Source organism: the organism of the source record quoted next, unplaced genomic scaffold, assembly GCF_019419815.1.
Source record: "Pyrus x bretschneideri cultivar Hongxiangsu unplaced genomic scaffold, Pyrus_bretschneideri_v1 Contig9, whole genome shotgun sequence".
Classification (NCBI taxonomy): Eukaryota; Viridiplantae; Streptophyta; class Magnoliopsida; order Rosales; family Rosaceae; genus Pyrus; species Pyrus x bretschneideri.
In genome coordinates this window covers 5,361,360-5,378,908 of record NW_025999831.1, presented here as the reverse complement: position 1 = coordinate 5,378,908, position 17,549 = coordinate 5,361,360, and the positions used below count along the sequence as shown (strand labels likewise).

At 35.7% G+C, this 17,549-nt stretch overlaps 2 protein-coding genes across 4 annotated transcripts; both read right to left on the bottom strand.

Moving 5' to 3' along the window:
- Positions 1 to 697: 697 nt before the first annotated feature.
- LOC103932317 (chaperone protein dnaJ 10) lies at positions 698 to 5,556 on the bottom strand. Of its 2 annotated transcripts, XR_007255403.1 has the most exons (11): positions 5,378 to 5,556; positions 4,888 to 4,947; positions 4,484 to 4,566; positions 4,172 to 4,331; positions 3,722 to 3,851; positions 2,923 to 3,081; positions 2,432 to 2,610; positions 2,261 to 2,341; positions 2,012 to 2,170; positions 1,641 to 1,773; positions 698 to 1,280 (listed from the first exon to the last, which is right to left on the bottom strand). XR_007255403.1 is itself a non-coding variant. In XM_048576526.1 (10 exons), the coding sequence occupies exons 1-10, from the start codon at positions 5,462 to 5,464 to the stop codon at positions 1,161 to 1,163; spliced, it is 1,218 nt and encodes a 405-aa protein (XP_048432483.1). In that variant the 5' UTR covers positions 5,465 to 5,538; the 3' UTR covers positions 698 to 1,160. The 2 variants fall into 2 exon arrangements, 1 of the variants encoding a protein (XP_048432483.1); XM_048576526.1 differs by lacking the exon at positions 1,641 to 1,773 and having other exon boundaries at positions 5,378 to 5,538.
- A 1,441-nt stretch (positions 5,557 to 6,997) lies between these two features.
- On the bottom strand, positions 6,998 to 13,485 carry LOC103932316. Of its 2 annotated transcripts, none has more exons than XM_048576634.1 (15): positions 13,210 to 13,485; positions 11,910 to 12,347; positions 11,609 to 11,702; positions 10,897 to 11,083; positions 10,548 to 10,806; positions 9,974 to 10,189; positions 9,807 to 9,893; positions 9,587 to 9,721; positions 9,359 to 9,472; positions 8,974 to 9,221; positions 8,782 to 8,862; positions 8,383 to 8,614; positions 8,012 to 8,110; positions 7,730 to 7,915; positions 6,998 to 7,564 (listed from the first exon to the last, which is right to left on the bottom strand). In XM_048576634.1, the coding sequence occupies exons 2-15, from the start codon at positions 12,264 to 12,266 to the stop codon at positions 7,466 to 7,468; spliced, it is 2,394 nt and encodes a 797-aa protein (XP_048432591.1). In that variant the 5' UTR covers positions 12,267 to 12,347; positions 13,210 to 13,485; the 3' UTR covers positions 6,998 to 7,465. The 2 variants fall into 2 exon arrangements, with proteins under 2 accessions (XP_048432591.1, XP_048432590.1); XM_048576633.1 differs by having other exon boundaries at positions 11,910 to 12,339.
- Positions 13,486 to 17,549: the final 4,064 nt, after the last annotated feature.

Here is a 17,549-nt window from a genome sequence, read left to right as displayed (position 1 = left end):
CTTCTTCAATGCCTTTAAATAGAACCAGAGGCCTTCAAGCTTGGGACTCTTGTCAAATTCAATCTATGATTACACAAAAATCTTGAATGATTCTTCAATCAACCCAATTGTTTTTCAACGCAAAGCTAATTGCTCTTCTGCAAAAACCAACTCTCAAGTCCTCAGCTACAAACTTAAAGTCTTCCTTCAAAGCAAACACTGTCTACGATCCCTGAGATTCTATTCTTATGTGAAATTGTAACTAATAAATCATTTGCAAGCATGAGATTTTATATAATTGAAACTTAGTCCTACCTAACTACATAGAACTTTATGTTCCAAAAAATTTCTCTTTTGATGGAATTAAAATATGTGAATGCTTAGAAAATTAAAACTCGAGATGTGGGACGGTTTGTTATTGATGTGTTGAAGGCTTAAACCGCCCAAATCAAATCGCACCAAACCACCAAACCGATCAATAATGGTTGTATTGATCAAAATCAAACTAAAGCAAACCGTTTTAAGTACTCGTTGGTTCGATTATATTTTTTGTGTCAAACAGAATTAATCCGAACCATATTTTTCTTTCTTTTTTTTTATTTGAAAAAACCACTACATTTTATCCATCCTTTCTGGTTAATGGATGACCCTTGCTTTATATGGGAGTAGTTTAAATGGACTGTAATTTTCAATACAAGAAATATGAACAACACAAGGATAAAGAAAAATTCCATCACATAATATGTTCCCACGGACAAATGTACACTAGAGTCTTGATATTTGTTTGTTATCTAGGGCAAATCAACATGAATCTTCACATCGACAAAAACATATGCGCCTAAAATTTAAACCTTTCAAACTAAATCCGTCACTCGAGAAAATTACACGAATAAATAACAACTATAACGGCTAACTGGTGACAACGGCATCCCATTTTCTACAACAATCTATCTTCCTCCCTACGTATATAAATCTGTCTTCCCCATAAGAATAAGCGAGGCCTACGCAGCTGGAGGTGAGTTGCCATTCAAGCACAATTGTAACTCGTTTCAAGCATACACATCCAGCTAACGATAACCTCAGATTCTTCCCGCAAAACCAGCCACAATATTGATACAAAAGATATGTCACAAGTTTTATACTACAAGACGGAAAGCAAGGGGAATACCCGATCTCCACCCTCAATCCCTGCCAATGGAAGAATGTCTCTGGGCACCAGGTGGTGCAGTTGGCCTTGGGAAGTGATAGTTCAACTGTGCACCGGCAATTTGGGGGGCTTCCACATAGGGGCTCTGTGACACCTAGTATAAAAAAGAGAAACAAGATAAAGCATTAATAATACAACAAACGTACAGGGTTTTCTACTTTCTACTTTCTCCCCACTCATCAACTCTCTGATCATTCCCCCAAAACAGGAAAAACGTAAAACATCTAGTTTCAGCTGTATTGGTCTCTCTTATGGTTCTTACTCGTGTGTTTCACATGTTTACAGTAACTTTCCTTTCTATTCGGATCATTTGAAATGTGTGATTGGAGTAACAGAATTACGTTGGTTGTTAAAAAATAAAATAAAATAAAATATTCCCATTGGAAATTTAATAAAGCCATTACCCTATTTAAGGTCAATTCACTTTCCGTTGTCATCTACGAGCAGAACTTACCAACATTTACAGTGGTTTTTACTTTTCAGGAGCATAAGCACTGGTTGTACTTGCAATCTTGAGTTTAATCAAATTGTTCTTTTTGTATTTTTGTCATTTTGTACCTCTCACAATGGTGTCAAATGAGTTGATGCTGTTTGTTTCCAGCAAGTAATACCTTGTTAGGAACCATTTATAATTAGAAAAACGCAATAAAAATGATGCAAATGTGGAATGCCTATGTTTAAGAAGTACATAACAAACGGTCATGTCCCAAAACTAGAAAATACCAAATGTCAAAAACTACGCATTCTGGACCGTCTTGAAATGCTATTTGATGAAATCCGAACAAGGATATACACATAAAATGAGTTTATCAAACGTGAAGATACCTGTGGCTCAAATGCAGTGTAAGATGGCTCGTCAAGATTTGAGGACTTTGGTGTTGTTATAGGAGACGAGGTATCATTGCTTGATTCACTTCCATTCAGTTTATGGACTCTACTATTTTGTGCAGGTTCACCATCATTCCCACCGGTTGACTTAGTTCTCTACGATAAAATGTCATAGCTTCCATATGTATTAGACAATGGAGATTACAGCAACATAAAATCATAAAATTAGGTTAAGAAAAACAATACCTGGAAGATTCTGCCAAGAGTTTTCAACCCCTTTGCCCGCGCACGGAGTTCCTCTTTCTTGGCATTGCTGTCTTGAAGAACCTAAAGATCAAATGAAAAATTACAATTGAGACCGGAATTTCATTCATGTTTTAGATAACTACCTAATAAAACAGAGGGGCAGCAACCAACCATCTGACAAACACGAGAAAGAGTGGCCTCAATATCAGCCACATTAAGCTTCCACAGGGAATCAATCATCAACTTCTTGTGAGATTGCATGTATTCTTCAAGCTCTTCCTCTGTATAATTTCCTTCTGCACTTAGCTGCTTTTTCATGTCTTCCTGCAGCTGGAGCAAAGCAATTGCACCTGAAAAAATATAAGTCCATTAACCAAAGCATATATTAGCGTAGCCAGCAAACTTGTGTGCATTTGTGAGAACGTATCCCTTACACATGTCAAAAAAACAGACAGAAAACACATGAATATTCTTTTCCTGTCAAATATTTGAATACATACGGATGAAGTGGATTGGAGACTATTAGTTTGGGTAAGATCAGTCCCCACACCCTGGTTAGGCCCATAGGTCAATTAATTATTGGAGCCAAAAGTTACAGTCACCATGATAACAAAGATTTAGGACACGACTGTCAATGACCGAATCCAGAATGATCCGCTAACCTGTTGCTGCTGTTACTTGGGATTTAATGAAATGCCCTTTATTTCTAAACCACTCTGCAACAAATGGCACGCCCAAATATATTGCTTTCTTGCCTAGCTCCTTTGCTGATTGTCTGGCATAGATGTAGCCAATCGTATTCAACATATCAACACCATAGGCTGTTGAAAATAGACAATATCATTGAAAATGATAGTGAAAATTAGATAATAATCATAGAAACAGATCCATAGGGCATTAATCAACATCTGAACTAAATGTCAATGTATTTATAGAAAGAACCAAGGAACTAAAATTGCCGATATAACTAATATTTTAGCCAATATATTACAAAAATCAAGGGAGGGGGGAAGGGTTGAACCCAAGAAGCAGTGGGTTGGAGAGGAAAGCCCATCCACCAGGGATTCAACCACTTGCTATGCAAAGTAATTATAAGTTAACCGTGTTACAAATTTATATGTTAAATGAAGCGTTATTTGTTAGTTTTGGATTTTAAAGAAATTTCAAAGATAATTTGTATGTTTTTATTTCTAGTTTTTATTATTTTCATTTTTCACCCATATTTCTGCCAATATCGATATATTTTGATATTTCTCTGCAATTCAACTACCGAAACCGATATTCAAATTCTTGGAAAGAAGAAACAATGTAGGAGCTAAAATGGCAATGCTTATGGATTGTGTTTTCAGGATCTCAAATTGTATGGTCCCAAAACCTCATCTAATTTTACACGAGCCAACTTAAAAGCAGTTGAAAATATTATATTCTTGTCAACCAAAAGCACCACATGCAACGAATTACCTGCATTGGAAAGCCTTGCAACTTCAGCTTCAGCATGACTAACAAATTCCTCTTTGTTGCCTTGCACATATTGGTTGAGTCGATTTTTTAGTGTTTCTGCAAGCTTTTCTTCTCTTTCCTTTTGAACAACCTGCAGTAAAGGGATATTGGCAATTTTGCCACACATTAAGCATTCTTTAATGATAAAGACTTGTTCATTCCAAAAAAAGAGGAGAGGTTTGTTTATCCAAATATCAAACTGATTAAAAGGAAGAAGTAGAAGATGCAGGTATCCAATTGGTGAATCCGGGGGCGAAACCCAAATTCGTGATAACAAAAGAAACAATTAACTTCATATTACCAATATATTAAATGTATGGCTCCCAATTTAATTTCAAATCAAGTTGTTCCCATCCATCAAAGAAAATTGCAGGTAAACTGGGTCAGTGAGAAAAATTAAACAAACTGTACCCGCATTTTCTCTTGCAACTTTTTGGGATCAAACTGTTCGCCTTCTGTGAAAATATCTAGGGAAGCCATTGATGCCATGGCTAGCTGTCCAATATATTCCTCGAAAAGCTCACTACCAAAAAGCATGGCGAAGATCGCTGCAGGATCAATAATTGCGTCGCTGAAATAAAAGGAACATTTTGAAAAATGTTAGAAGCACACAACTAAACACACATATTGCGATACGCACAGTAAACCCATAAGGTGTCACTGTGTCAGCCACCTTTTAGATCTTAAATTCATATATTAATGAAATAAGAGAACAAAACTAACGTTGAAATCCCTGATTTTCCATTAGCATCATACGCTTGGCGTTGGCTTGGGTCGCTTAACACTTGGTAAGCTTCTCCCAAAACCTGAATCAAATGCGAAAAAATGTATATATACTTGGTAAGCCTACACTAGATCAACGAAAGAAGTTACTAATAATTCAATTTCAAGTCCAACCCTCTTCACAAAACAACCTTCCCACATTAGACCATCATTACACATGTTGCAGAAATGATGGTATAAAGGGAGAAAAGGAGTTGTGAATCCAGTATCGAGAACTTGTAGTTTCTAAAATACAAGTTCGTGGAAGTGAATAGCAACTCTCTAATGTCGCAAATGCATTGTAGTGACCATAATTTATAATTTGATGGGCATTAATTTAAATGAAAAACAAAAGCAAGTCTTACCTGAAAATTTTGTGCTGCAAGTGGATCATTTGGGTTTTTATCTGGATGAACCTGCCTTGCCTGCAATCCAAAAAAATCAAAATACTCAATTTTATTTACATTTGTTGGAAATGCTTGTTTTTTTTTTAAAAAAGCACTTCTGCCCAGACTGAAAGCGTTTCTATTAAAACCACGTCAACAATTTTAACAAAAATGCAAGTGCTTGCTTCCTGGAAGAATCCCACAGCAGGTGCTTCTTCCAAACATTGTCAGAAACGCTTTTGATGATCTAAAAGCATTTCCAAACAGGCCCTAATATATGCAACTGATACAATTAACATCGCTAAGTGTTGTTAGCAGCATGGGTTGGATCTAGTATGCTTATTGCCTAATCGATTGTGGAAGAAGCAACTAATTACGAATCAAAACTTCCGACTAATTACCGCTAATCAAAATTAAAGCTAATATTAATAATAATAATTCTCTCAGTTTCTGCTAAAAATTAACTGACCTTCACGTAATAAGCTTTCTTGATCTCCGCCTCGGTGGCGGACGGGCTGACTCCGAGGACGTCGTAGTACTCCGTTTCCTTGACCATTTCTTCCGATCGGTCAAAATCTTCGCTTCGCAGTTTGGAGGGAGGAGCCAAAAATAATAAAAATAAAAATAAAAATAGAGAAGAAAAATAGAGGACGAGGAAGAAGAAAAGTAGGATAAGAGAAAATAATAATCGAAATAAATAAAAAGATTCCCCTTCCCACGTCCCCACGCGTAGACGCGCTATTGCCGCGTAATATTTAATTTATTTAGTACTACCACCTCCTATTCCTAAGTCATTAATTAAGTTAATTAATCTTTGTTAGGACCAAAATTTCAAAAATTAAATTGATTCGTACAAAGACCTTGGACAACTTGGCGTTGACTCTTAGCCTGCCACGTAATTAACTTACTACTTAAGTTATAAGTAAACATTGTCACTTATTACTACGATCTAACAGTTTTCACTTGTAAAGATTATGAAGCTTAACTCACTCTTCCACCTCATTAATGTAGATAAAATCGTTTATTAAAAAAAAAAAAAATTCCTCTCAAAAGATCTCAGACCAAATTAGTAGGATGAATTTTGATCGACCAGAAAAAGAGTGATAATACTCCATACGTTGAGCAAAAGAGCAATGAAGAAAATAGATGCTAAATAGTTTCCACATGTTGTAAACATAAGAGTAAATTGTAGTAATAGTCCATCAACTAAAAATTCATTACTATTAGTCTCTCAACTTATCTAAATGTGTAGCTATAGTCTTTTTCGTCAACTTCGTCAAAATGAGTTATGTTGGAATGACCATTGCTACAATTGAGGTCCCTCAACTCTTCAAAACATGTAGATATGGTTTTTTTTCTTCAACTTCGTTAGAATTTTATCAAAATGAGTTATAGTGGAATGACAATTGTTATAATTGGGTTAAAATTGAAGTATCATTTCTCTAGTTGGATTAAAGTTGAGGGATCGATGGTAATGAATTTTTAGTTGAGGGATCATAGTTGCACGTTTTGATAATTTAAGGTACCAATAGTAATGAATTTTTAATTAAGAAACCATTTCTCTAATTAAGTTAAAGTTACGAGACATTGTTAGAATTTACTCTAAACATAAATAGCAAATAGGATAAGTATTTGGTAGATCGGAAAATTGGGCAGGCCCGGCCCAGCCTCAAGAGGTCAGGACACAAGCCCTACCAAGCTCTAAATTTTTGGGCCCTACTAATTAAATGCCCGGCCCACCCTATATATATATATATAAATAAAAACTTTCACGAAAAACTTTCGATATTGTTCACTTTAAAGAAAAACTATATTTTTACACTAAAAAGTCAATCCTAGTACTATTCACTTTACCCTTTATTTTGTCCTTATCGTTAAAACTCAAAGTTTTCAAGCTATTTTTATTAGTTTTTCTTATAAAAAATGTAAAGCTCTGGCCTTGTTTTGTAGGTTTATAATGGTGCGAAAACAGCGTCGTAAAAAAACGTCATTTGAGATCCAGGTCAAGCCACAAAGTATCAAACAATCTTTTCTGTGGTTATGTTGAAACTTGTGTATATCATGTTAATGACTTTATCTTATGAGAGAATTGAACCTAAGTCAGATGAATTTTGAACCAAAGTTTTCTGCTATCACCTGTTATCTCACGTGTATACCTATTAGTATGTAAGATAATGTGAAAACATAAAACAAGTTTGTACTTTCGTCTCCGCTTATTCGGACCAGAAACGGCAGTCCCCACGCGTGCGCCGACAACTTCCGGCCAAGACGCATGTGGATCCCACAATATATCTGCCTCATACTTAATGAACAGTAAATACGTACAAGATATGAAGAAAATTAAGGTCCTTCCATTTGGACAAAATTGGCTTAAACTAGTGTGCAACGTTCAGAACACCTGGCTTTCTGTATCGAACTGGATGCTGCATATGATGAGCTTCTTGTTTGAATGACACAAGTTGTCATCATGCTTGCTTCCTCTTACCCGATGAGCTCTTCAGATACACAGCAATTATCATCTCTTCAAACTGGTTTAGCTGTAAGCAAGCATGTTTCTTCAGTTGCTTTTAAACAAACATTCTTGAGGTAACCCGAACTCCTTTTTGACATGAACATGTTGCCTCCACGGGTCATTATGCAACTTGTAATGCAAAACCTGATTAAGATGAGAGCAGGCGGTCAGCGATTCCTCTTGAAACGTTTTAGTGTTAATTTTAGAACTCGAGTAATTCCATAAATTTTTTATCAACTAACAGAAAATGTTGGAGGAGGGTGGTTTGAGTATTAAACATCTTGCTACATGGAATAGGAGGATATTTACCTGTACCAACGTTGCAAAGACATCGTCTTCAATTAGTTGAGAGAATTGAGCTGCCCACTCTGCCATACGACCAAAACTTGTTTTTTGCCTCTCAGCTTCGAGCATAATAGAATCACGATACAGAAACCTCTGCCAAATTTTCTGCACATTAGCCAGCCTGAACTTTATTTCTGTCTCATTAAACACCTGCAGAATTCAGGAGTCCAAAAATCAGTCAGCTTAATGCCCTCCAAACTTCCAGTCAGAAGCTTCTTTGAATCAATCATAAAAGTAATAATTTACCCGAAGAATATTGATCAAATTTGGAATTTCATCTTCGCTTATCCGAACAGCAAAACTTTCATAGTTGAGCACATTTTCATATGGCAGGAAAATTCCATCCTAAACATGAAGCAACAAAATATAAGAAAGACCGAATGCATGTTATCATCATTTGGTTATCATGGTTTAGAATAAAGCATCTAAACATGACCAGGAAAGATAAAAATCCTTAATAATTTGAGAACATAAATAATAAAAGCGGGTTACGCATCTCTTAATATGAGAAGATGCAAGCAATCACTATCTTACAAACATTTTAAAGTAAGTGATAAACTAACTGAATGTTCCAAGACTCCAAAAAAGGGCCAAGAAACGAATAGAAAATTAAGTACCTGAATGACAACAGGAATGCACCCTTGCAAAATACTGTCTTCCATACGACCACTCCAACCATCTCCAGGAAATACCCCGCAAAAAATAGAACTGGCTAAATCCAAGTGATAGTTTTCAGCTCGTAGTGGTGTAACAATCACATCTTCTGCATGTTGTTTTCCAAGTTTCCCTTCCTTGTTAGGACTTGACCCAAATTCTTCTGCCAGTTTCTGCCTGATACCCATGCTATAGCTGCATAAATACCCCAAAATTTTATATCAGATCTTCTGTAAGTTGTGCAATATAGTATCGGTAACTGTTGGCAAGGCACACTCTTGACAGTTGACAGGTTGTCCACAGAAAAATTAAATTCAACCACCCCACAAGTAGATAAATAAATAGCTCTTTCGTTCACTTACGAAGCTTCTGGTCTTCCATTTGGGTAAGCGGGTCCCAGATTTCCATTAAAGTAGAACAGTGTTTTCCGGCTCTCACGAGATCTGAAAATAAAGTATTGAAATGCCATTGATTAGTTATCATGGTTAACTTTGGGGAGTGCAAAGAAAGAAAAAATCATGGAAATATGAGTACGCTTTCCAGCAGACATGCACCTGGACCAAAGTTTTAAGCTTAAGGAGTTGACATCCGGACTTTTCCAAGCAGGAAGTACGAGATCTTTATCAGGATCAAAGCAAGGATGGTTACCCCTTTTATCAGAAGAAATCTCATTCCAGTTGTCAGCCCAATAAGCTGTTGTTGAATGCTTGTGCTTCGAGTTTGTGTTTCCCCAGTGAACCAACATCATGCTGTTCCATATCTCCTTGGGAGCATAGCAAGCACCTTCATCCCATGAAAAAAACTGCCTTCAGATATGAAGACGACATCATCAGCATGTACTCTTTATAAAATGATCGAAACTACGACAAGAAGAAAAATCTCATTCTGTTCAATTTTTCTCCACACTGGCCTTTAGTAATTCTCTCAGTTACATCATACCCAAATATGGTCTCTTCCAGATGAGCGGTTCCAGAAGGGATACTGTTCAACGATGTGATCGTAAGCCTTCCTATAATATTCCAGAGTGAGAGAGCTCCTCAAGCCCTTGTGTTCCTAAAGGTTTCAATAAGCACATAAGAACAAAAGCCAAATCCGAAAGCATTGACTTGGCAAACCCAGACGTGAAATTGCAATTTCACAAATGTATTAATAGTACAAAAAGCATACCTTCATGGTCAAATGAGGAGCATCGTCAGCACGAGTTATAATGCATGAATCAAGAACAGGAACAAAGAAGAAATCTGCTTCATCACCATTTAATGTACGATGCGGACTAGCTAATATACTTTCATAAAGTGCCATCTGCAAACAAGCAACAAGACTGATGAAAAATCCTAAATATGCTTCAAATTTACAAGTCGACTACAAGTTTCAGTTCAATTAATACCTGTGCACCATACAGCTGATCTGTCCACAATGTTGAATTTTGGTCATCATAGATTCTGTTTACACACTCTAACCTAAAGTGACGCCCCTGCAACAGGAAATCGAGAAAAAATAAGAACATTGCTTTGAGGATGAATCAAACAATCACAGTTTTAAGCAAATTCTGACCTCAAGAAGTAGGCTGTTGAAATCTGGGGGCAAGTCATAAACATATATAAGAGGCCTTTTCTTTTTCACCACAGCATTGAGGTTGTCAACTTTCCCTGGAAGATGCGAGCTATCAGGAATATCAACCTGAGCAGGCCGAAGCCATTGAGGCCACTCTCTAACTGATGATGCAACAGATGGAATGCTGCAATCAGTTCCATACCAGCCACTGTTACACTGGAAACTACACTCAGTTTAGGCAGTACATATTGACAAAGAGCAAATATTATGATAGTCCACATCTATCGATGAATTAAAGGGAACTTGCAAGGGACAAGGTGCAAAAATTTTGAAAATCAGTGTCAGCAAAATACTTCAACTAGTTTCTCGTTTGAGTGCCTGCACAACACAAAAACCACACACCCGTCCCCGGTTCTTGTATCAAGCCTATAGGCTATAGTTTGGTTTCATAAGCTGGTAGCATCTTAACCCTAAAATTGTTGGTCCTCATTGTCCACTACCACGTGTATATGATAACAAGAAGGCACTCAAACAAACAACACTTAGCATTCATGCATAATAAACCAATTGTTACCTGACAAAATCCACCACGGCAATGCCCACGCCCAGAGCATTGATTAATACAAGTACATACTGCAGGCACTTCACAGAACCGTCCCCATAAACCATCATATTTACAATCACATTCCTCTTTGAATTTCACCTTATGAGCATACGCTTCAGCGGGGTCCACATTACACCATCCCGGTTTGCTACCATTTGTTGTGAAAACATTATCCAAGTCAGCTTTTGCCCAATCAGTCAGTTTAGGTGCACCAGGTTCAGAAGGTAACCTGAAACAGATGTCAAATATTTGTGGCATATACAGTGTTTAGTAACTTATTTATACTGACGGAAGCCTAGCTAGGATCTGATAAACTTACTTCACTTGAAAGCCACATGACTCTGCCACAGGTCGATTTGGATATTTCGTGCCTTCCCCACAGAAGCACATTGCTTTTGTTGTGTCACAATGCGCAGAGCAAATTGAGACAACCCATCTCCCGTATGGTCGATCTGGCAATGCTGGGTAGTTGCATTCCAGCTGCAGTCTCTCAGAGCATCCTTCCCCTGAAGAACTAGTTGATGTTATAATCACAGAAATGATTCATCCGACAAGAGCATACTAGTTCTGGTTTTACCGCAACAGAACAGGCTGTTTAGAAAAAAGAAACCCAAATTTTTGTTGACTATTCCTCCTTTTTTTTAAAAAAAAAAAATCTTGGAGGGGGGGAGTCAAAATTCTCAACTAGAATAAGGAAGGCAACTGGGAAACTACGAGAATTTAAGCTCTCTCAGCTATTGAGGATTTTCGGTAGGTTGCAGGTTCACCATTTCTGTTGTTTGGCTCTAATTGTTGCCATCACTACAAACAAAAAACCTTGTACGAAGAAAATATATTAAATGTTCCGAATAGACAGTAAACCATGCAAACCATGTGTTACTCAACATATCACCGAATAGATATTAAACCATGCAAGCAATGATTAGCAAAATATTTGTCATTAAGAATTATTACATCTGTTTTCTACTACTTACTGACAACTTTGTATTTGATCAAGTTGAAGGAAACAAAGAAGAAGAAATTATACTGACCGGTGTATCCATGAAAGCACCGACAGTGTCCCAATTCATGATTACAGACGCCTTGACCACTGCATTCATTTTTGCAGCCACTACCACCTATAATCTGTCAATATAATTAGTTATAAACAGATAAACGCTCTTCCAATAAAATTTGGCGATTTAGTTTCTTTGGATGACTTGTGCAACGCCCACCCACCCCGCTCTTCCGCCCTCCATTTACCAGAACACTCCCATGGCATTACTCACTAATATCTTCACGCATTTAGGATAAAACAGCAATATTATGCATATATGAAGTTGTTCTTATTACCTCAACAATGTCGACTTCATTAGAAATTGAATGACAACCAGCAAGCCACCGGCCAATCTCAGCCTTCCATGGTGCACCACGAAAAACAACTGCCTTGTGCAAGTCAGACGGAAACTGACGATCTAAGTCAATAGGTGGTTTTAAATTTCCCTTTGCCTGATCAGTAATTGCTTCAACAGATCCATTAATTGGAAGACAAGAGTTCTGAGCTTGAATAAAGTAATCAAAAGAAGGAACCAACGGAAACCACAACAGATGAACCATTGAAACCAGTACGATCGAGACCAATGCCACAACAGAAGCAACCGTTGCTATCTGAGACCCTGAGCATTTCCACTTCTGAATGGGAAGCATCATCTTAAAAGGCTTTTCTGAGACAAACCCACAACTATAACTCCATATTCTTGACCTTCTAGCCCTTTATATACACCTAAGAAGCTAACACAAATACAAATAAGAATCTATAAACTTAAGAAACCGTAGATACGAAAAACATTAAACAAATCACAGCAAAGTAACAAGTCAACCATTCCAAATTCCACCACAAAAGTGTAAAAATAAACAAACAAGAGAAATATGCACAAATAAAAAAAAAACGTAATGATTGACGTTTTAGCCTTAGTTTGGTGAGGTAATTCTAAAAAAAATGGCTGTCAAGGTTTTTTTATGTTTGGTAAACATTCAACTTCAACTTTTTTTTCACAATTTTGGATCAAAAAAAAAAAAAAAAACCAAAAACACAAACACAAAACTACAAAACCAGCTTTGAAAAACTAGTTTTTTTTTCATATTTGTTTTACATAAAAGTTTATCAAACACTATAATACTGTTTTTTTTTTCAAAAACACTTTTACAAAAAAGTTTACCAAACATTCCAGTGCTTTATGTCACAACTTCTTCTCATAACATAACAGAAGTAATTTTTTTTCAAAGTACAGCAATACCAAACCAGCCTTAGTGTGGCTTTAGCGGAGAAGTTTTTTTTTTTTTTTTTTTTTCCCTTAAAAAGTTCTATTGTGCATATTTCCGAAAGAAAAAAAATTCAGTAAAACACCCATAGACTTGATAGCATTATAGCAATAACAAAACCCCCCATTACCATAAGTTTGTAAGCAAATCATCAACAGAAAATTTTAATGGGTTTCTGTAAATCTCAATATTAGTCCTGAATTGGTTTCAGCTCCACACCAATCAATCAAACTATTTCATTAATTTATTTTTTGTTTACAAGAAACTATAAAAAGTGATTAATTTCAAATCAGTTCTAGCAAATGAGCAATCACAGAGAGCATTGACTGACCTCTTCTCAGATCTACTGTGGAAATGATGCAAAAACAGAACCTGATGAACTCAAATATATATTTTAATGGAGGGTTCAGATCAATTCAACGGGGAGAGGGAGAGAGAGAGAGAGAGAGAGAGAGAGATCGTTCTTCTCTTCTGGGTTAATACAAAAGCCACCCAAGGTTTCTGGCTGAGAAGTTCGAACAAAAACAGAACACGGTTTGGCACGATTCTATTAAACTGACGGTGATTGCCCTTTTCAGTTGATTTTTGTTTTGGGAAGAGAGAAAGGGGGGGGGGGGGGGGGGGGGGTGTGGGGGAGACGGGTGGATTTTCCATGGGTAATTCTGTCGTCTTTCTCCAAAAATAACTCTTTTTCCTTTTGTTTTAATAATTTCTGTCAATGTGTTCTGTCTTTTTCCTTTTGTATTTTGTTCCTTTTTTCCTGATAATAATTTTTTTTTTTTTTTTGAGTTGAACGATAGCGATTTTATTTTTATTATGAATATGACATCCAATCATTCAAAATGATACCTGAATTAAATCTGGAGGTTCCTCGAACCAATGGAAGTTAGAAGAAAAACCTAAGACCAACTTGGCTATTCTATGGGCTCATTAGTGGAACGATTACAAATTTTGGAGGATCCAAAACCTCTCAGGCACTCCCGAACATCATACAGCAATAAATCAGAAGAAGAGGACCCTCCCTTCAAACTGCCAACCCCCTAAACAACCTGCAAGACATCACTCTCTAAAATAATGCACTGCATATTCCGTTGCATAGCCCAGTAAAGACCCTCTCTTGCCACCATCAATTCAATCGTACAGGGATTATTGACATGGTTAATTCTGTGAATGAAACCTCTAACATAGTTACTAGCTTCGTCCCGGAAAACCACACCAATTCCCCCCACCTGAGAAGCAGCACGAAAAGCACCACCCACATTGATTTTGACCCAGCCCGTAGGAGGAGAAGACCAACTGATTTCCTAATAATAATTAATAGCAAAATTACAATCAATTCTATTTTGTTTTAATAATTGCTTATCGAAAAACACTCTATTTTCTTTTATTTAATTTTGTAATTATACTTGGTTATTAAAAGAATGAGTAGGTGCTTTTACTCAAAACTTTTCGTTTCTAATTTATAGACATTCTCATTTATGATCAGAACTGTTCATATTATAAATCACTCTATAGGCTAGTTTGGTATTACTGTGCTTTTAAAAAAAATTGTTTTTGTTGTGCTGCTAGAATAAATAACTGTAAGATAAAGTTGTTGAGTGTTTGATAAACTTTTTTTGTATGTGTTTTTAACAAAAAAACAATGTCTAAGTATTTAGTAGACTTTTATATAAATTGTTGTAAATATGTTAAATAACTAAAAAAAATGGTATTTAATGTGATATAATAATTGTCAAGACAGTAATGTAGAAGCAAATATTATAATTTTGTAAAAGGTAATGCCAGGGAAACCAAATTTGCAAACCAAATGATGTGGTTGTAGATGGTTGAGTTATTAACTAAGTGTCGATTAAGGTCGTTTAGTCATAAAATTGTGTAAGAATAGATGAACGAAAATGGTAAAAACATTACGAACCGTCTATCTATTTGCTACAGTTGATCGAGTTAATGACCTTAGTTTAAATTCAATTTTTGCATAGATAATCTTTACAGAGTGGTTTATAATATGAATTTCCAGCTATAAGCACAAAGTTATGTGAATTAGACAAGAAGAATTTTGGATAGGAGCCCCTACTCATCTTTGAGTAGTCATGCATTCCTCATAATTTTTGGTGCAGGAAAGATGTCAAAATACAATAACAAGCTCTAGAAGTAGAAAGCTGCAAAATGTAAAAATGAGTTAAATTTTTTAATGGATTCACATAAACTCCACGTGGATTTAAAAGGAATTTTATACAGATTTTGTTATGGAGTTTAATGGATATTAATAGAGTTTTTATAGCATTTACATAAAATGCTAAAAATCACAACCAATATGCCAAAAGGAAAGCAAAAAAGAAAGCAAGATTTCTACAGTGATGAAGGGGAGTAGTGTTGGCAGTACAACACCTATTGAGTGATTAAACTACCTTCGGGAACGTCACAACGATGACCTATAGCCTTTTTTTTTTATCTAATATGGTAATTAAAAGACTATAGAACAACAAAATTACAAGCTTTCTCGGATTATAACACTCTAATGACAAAGCGTCCATTCACGGGTATTTTTCTTCTTTAGGGGATGCCAAGATCAGGCAAGAAAATTGAACCAAAAAAAAAGTATCAGGCAAGGAAATTGATGTTTAGAATTTGGTTGAGTTGTTGAGATTTTAGGGCTCTCCAAAACAAAATTGGCCATGAGGAGAAGACAAGAAAATTGTGGATTACTAGTTCCTTGAGGAGAAAGAAATAAAGATTTGGCCACATAGAGAAGACAAAAAAATTGAAAACGAAGTTTGTAGGTTTCTGGGTGTGTTACCTTTACATGTTTGCTTACAAGAAGAGTTTGTTCCTATCCAAGCCTGCTCATATTTTGTAGAGGGAGGAATCACAATGAAATCTTAGGGGTAGAGGCATGATTTGTGAGGGTTCTGGTATTTATATTTTTCACTCTAGAATCCACCAAAATCCTCCAACTCCTAAATTCCTACAAATTCATTGAATTTTGAATACAACCATATTTTGAAACATTTTTAAAAACTTGATATTGAATACCACCAGATTTTGACAGACTCTTTAAAACTCTCAATTTAAAATCTTAATTTAGGGTCTAGTAGTATTCCTCTTCACTTGTAAGTGAGAAGTCTTAAGTTCAAATATTGCCAAAAATGAATTTAATTTTAAACCACATTATTGCTAGCTCATTGTGAGGCTAAGTTCACCCTCACCTCCCTTCTTTAATGTATAATATGTTAGCTTAAAAAAAAAAAAAAAAAAAAAACCTTAAAAGTCTACAAAAATTCACCACTAAAAATTAAATAGATTTGACCACACAAAAAAATGAATTAAATAGAATTCATTGACCTTTAAATAGCACAACACTTTTCTAGACTTGTAAAGAATCATAATTAAATACCAATAAATCTTGTCAACCTTTTTAGAAATCTAAATATAATTAATTGAAGAAATTATCACTAGCACTTTAAAATTTTAATTTTTCTTTAATTAAGGAATAAAATTTATTAGAAAGCAAAATTCTGAGTACAACCAGTAGCAGTACAATCAAATTGAAGAGCTTGGACTGCACAAGACGGAAGTGTGCGACCCTAAATAAGAGTATCTGTACTACTAAACCCAACAATAGTGATCGTATCTACAAGGAAAATTGCCTCTCTTAAAACATGACTCCATAAAACAGTCTGGAAAGAGGCTGCCAGATTCCTAATATCCTCAACAATATTCCTGATTCTCCAAGGAATTCTGAACCTCCCTTCAATTGCATCAATGACAAGCCCGCACAAATGTTTTTAAATCCTCGAATCTTAGCCATCAACAGAGCATCTCGCAACCCAATAGCCTCTGCTATTTAAATTGTATTTTCTCCCAAGTTTCGGTTGATTTTTGCAGGGAAGACCGATTTTCCATGGGTAATTCTATAAATGTACATGTTTGTGTCTCTGTGTTTGTTGGTAGGATTAAAAGCACACTATAAAGTAGCACACAAATGTTCTGTTGATTTTTCTAAAATTTGTTAATTGTAGCATATAAAAATAAGGGTCTTTTCCACGGAAAATTGTTTTATCTAACTACTTAAAATATCACAAAAACTAGCTGCTGTCCCTATTGACCAGCCACTGAAAAATAATTATTAGACCAACTTACACTTTTCTAAATTCAACAAAATTTTATATACAGATACTAGACACACAGAGATACAATCACACAAATTTTTGGGATTTTTGGAGTTGATTTGCTATTTTAATTAAATTCAACAAAAACAAGACATATACGGATTTTAAATAATAAAAACATATTGTAATTCACAAAGGGGAATAGCTATCCACCACCAAATAATCATGCAAACATGTTATGTTTCATTCAAAGTCCTTTTATTTCCGGATGAAAATGCTCAGGTCAGTTCAATGTTAGAACATAACCTATTACTCTTTCATACGTAGCATGTTAAGAGGGTTTTCAACTTACCTTAGTCCCTAGCATGCAATCTAGAATGGCGTGTTCATAGATTTAACAAGTAGAAATCATTACAAACGAAAAGAATTTGCGTTATCACAAGGCATCGTAAGTACTGACGTTGTCTTACTTATCCTAGAAATTAGTTCACATGTTAATCGCAATTAACAAGCACTACTCAAGAACATATGTAGGCCCTCATTCGACAAGGGTAGGCACATA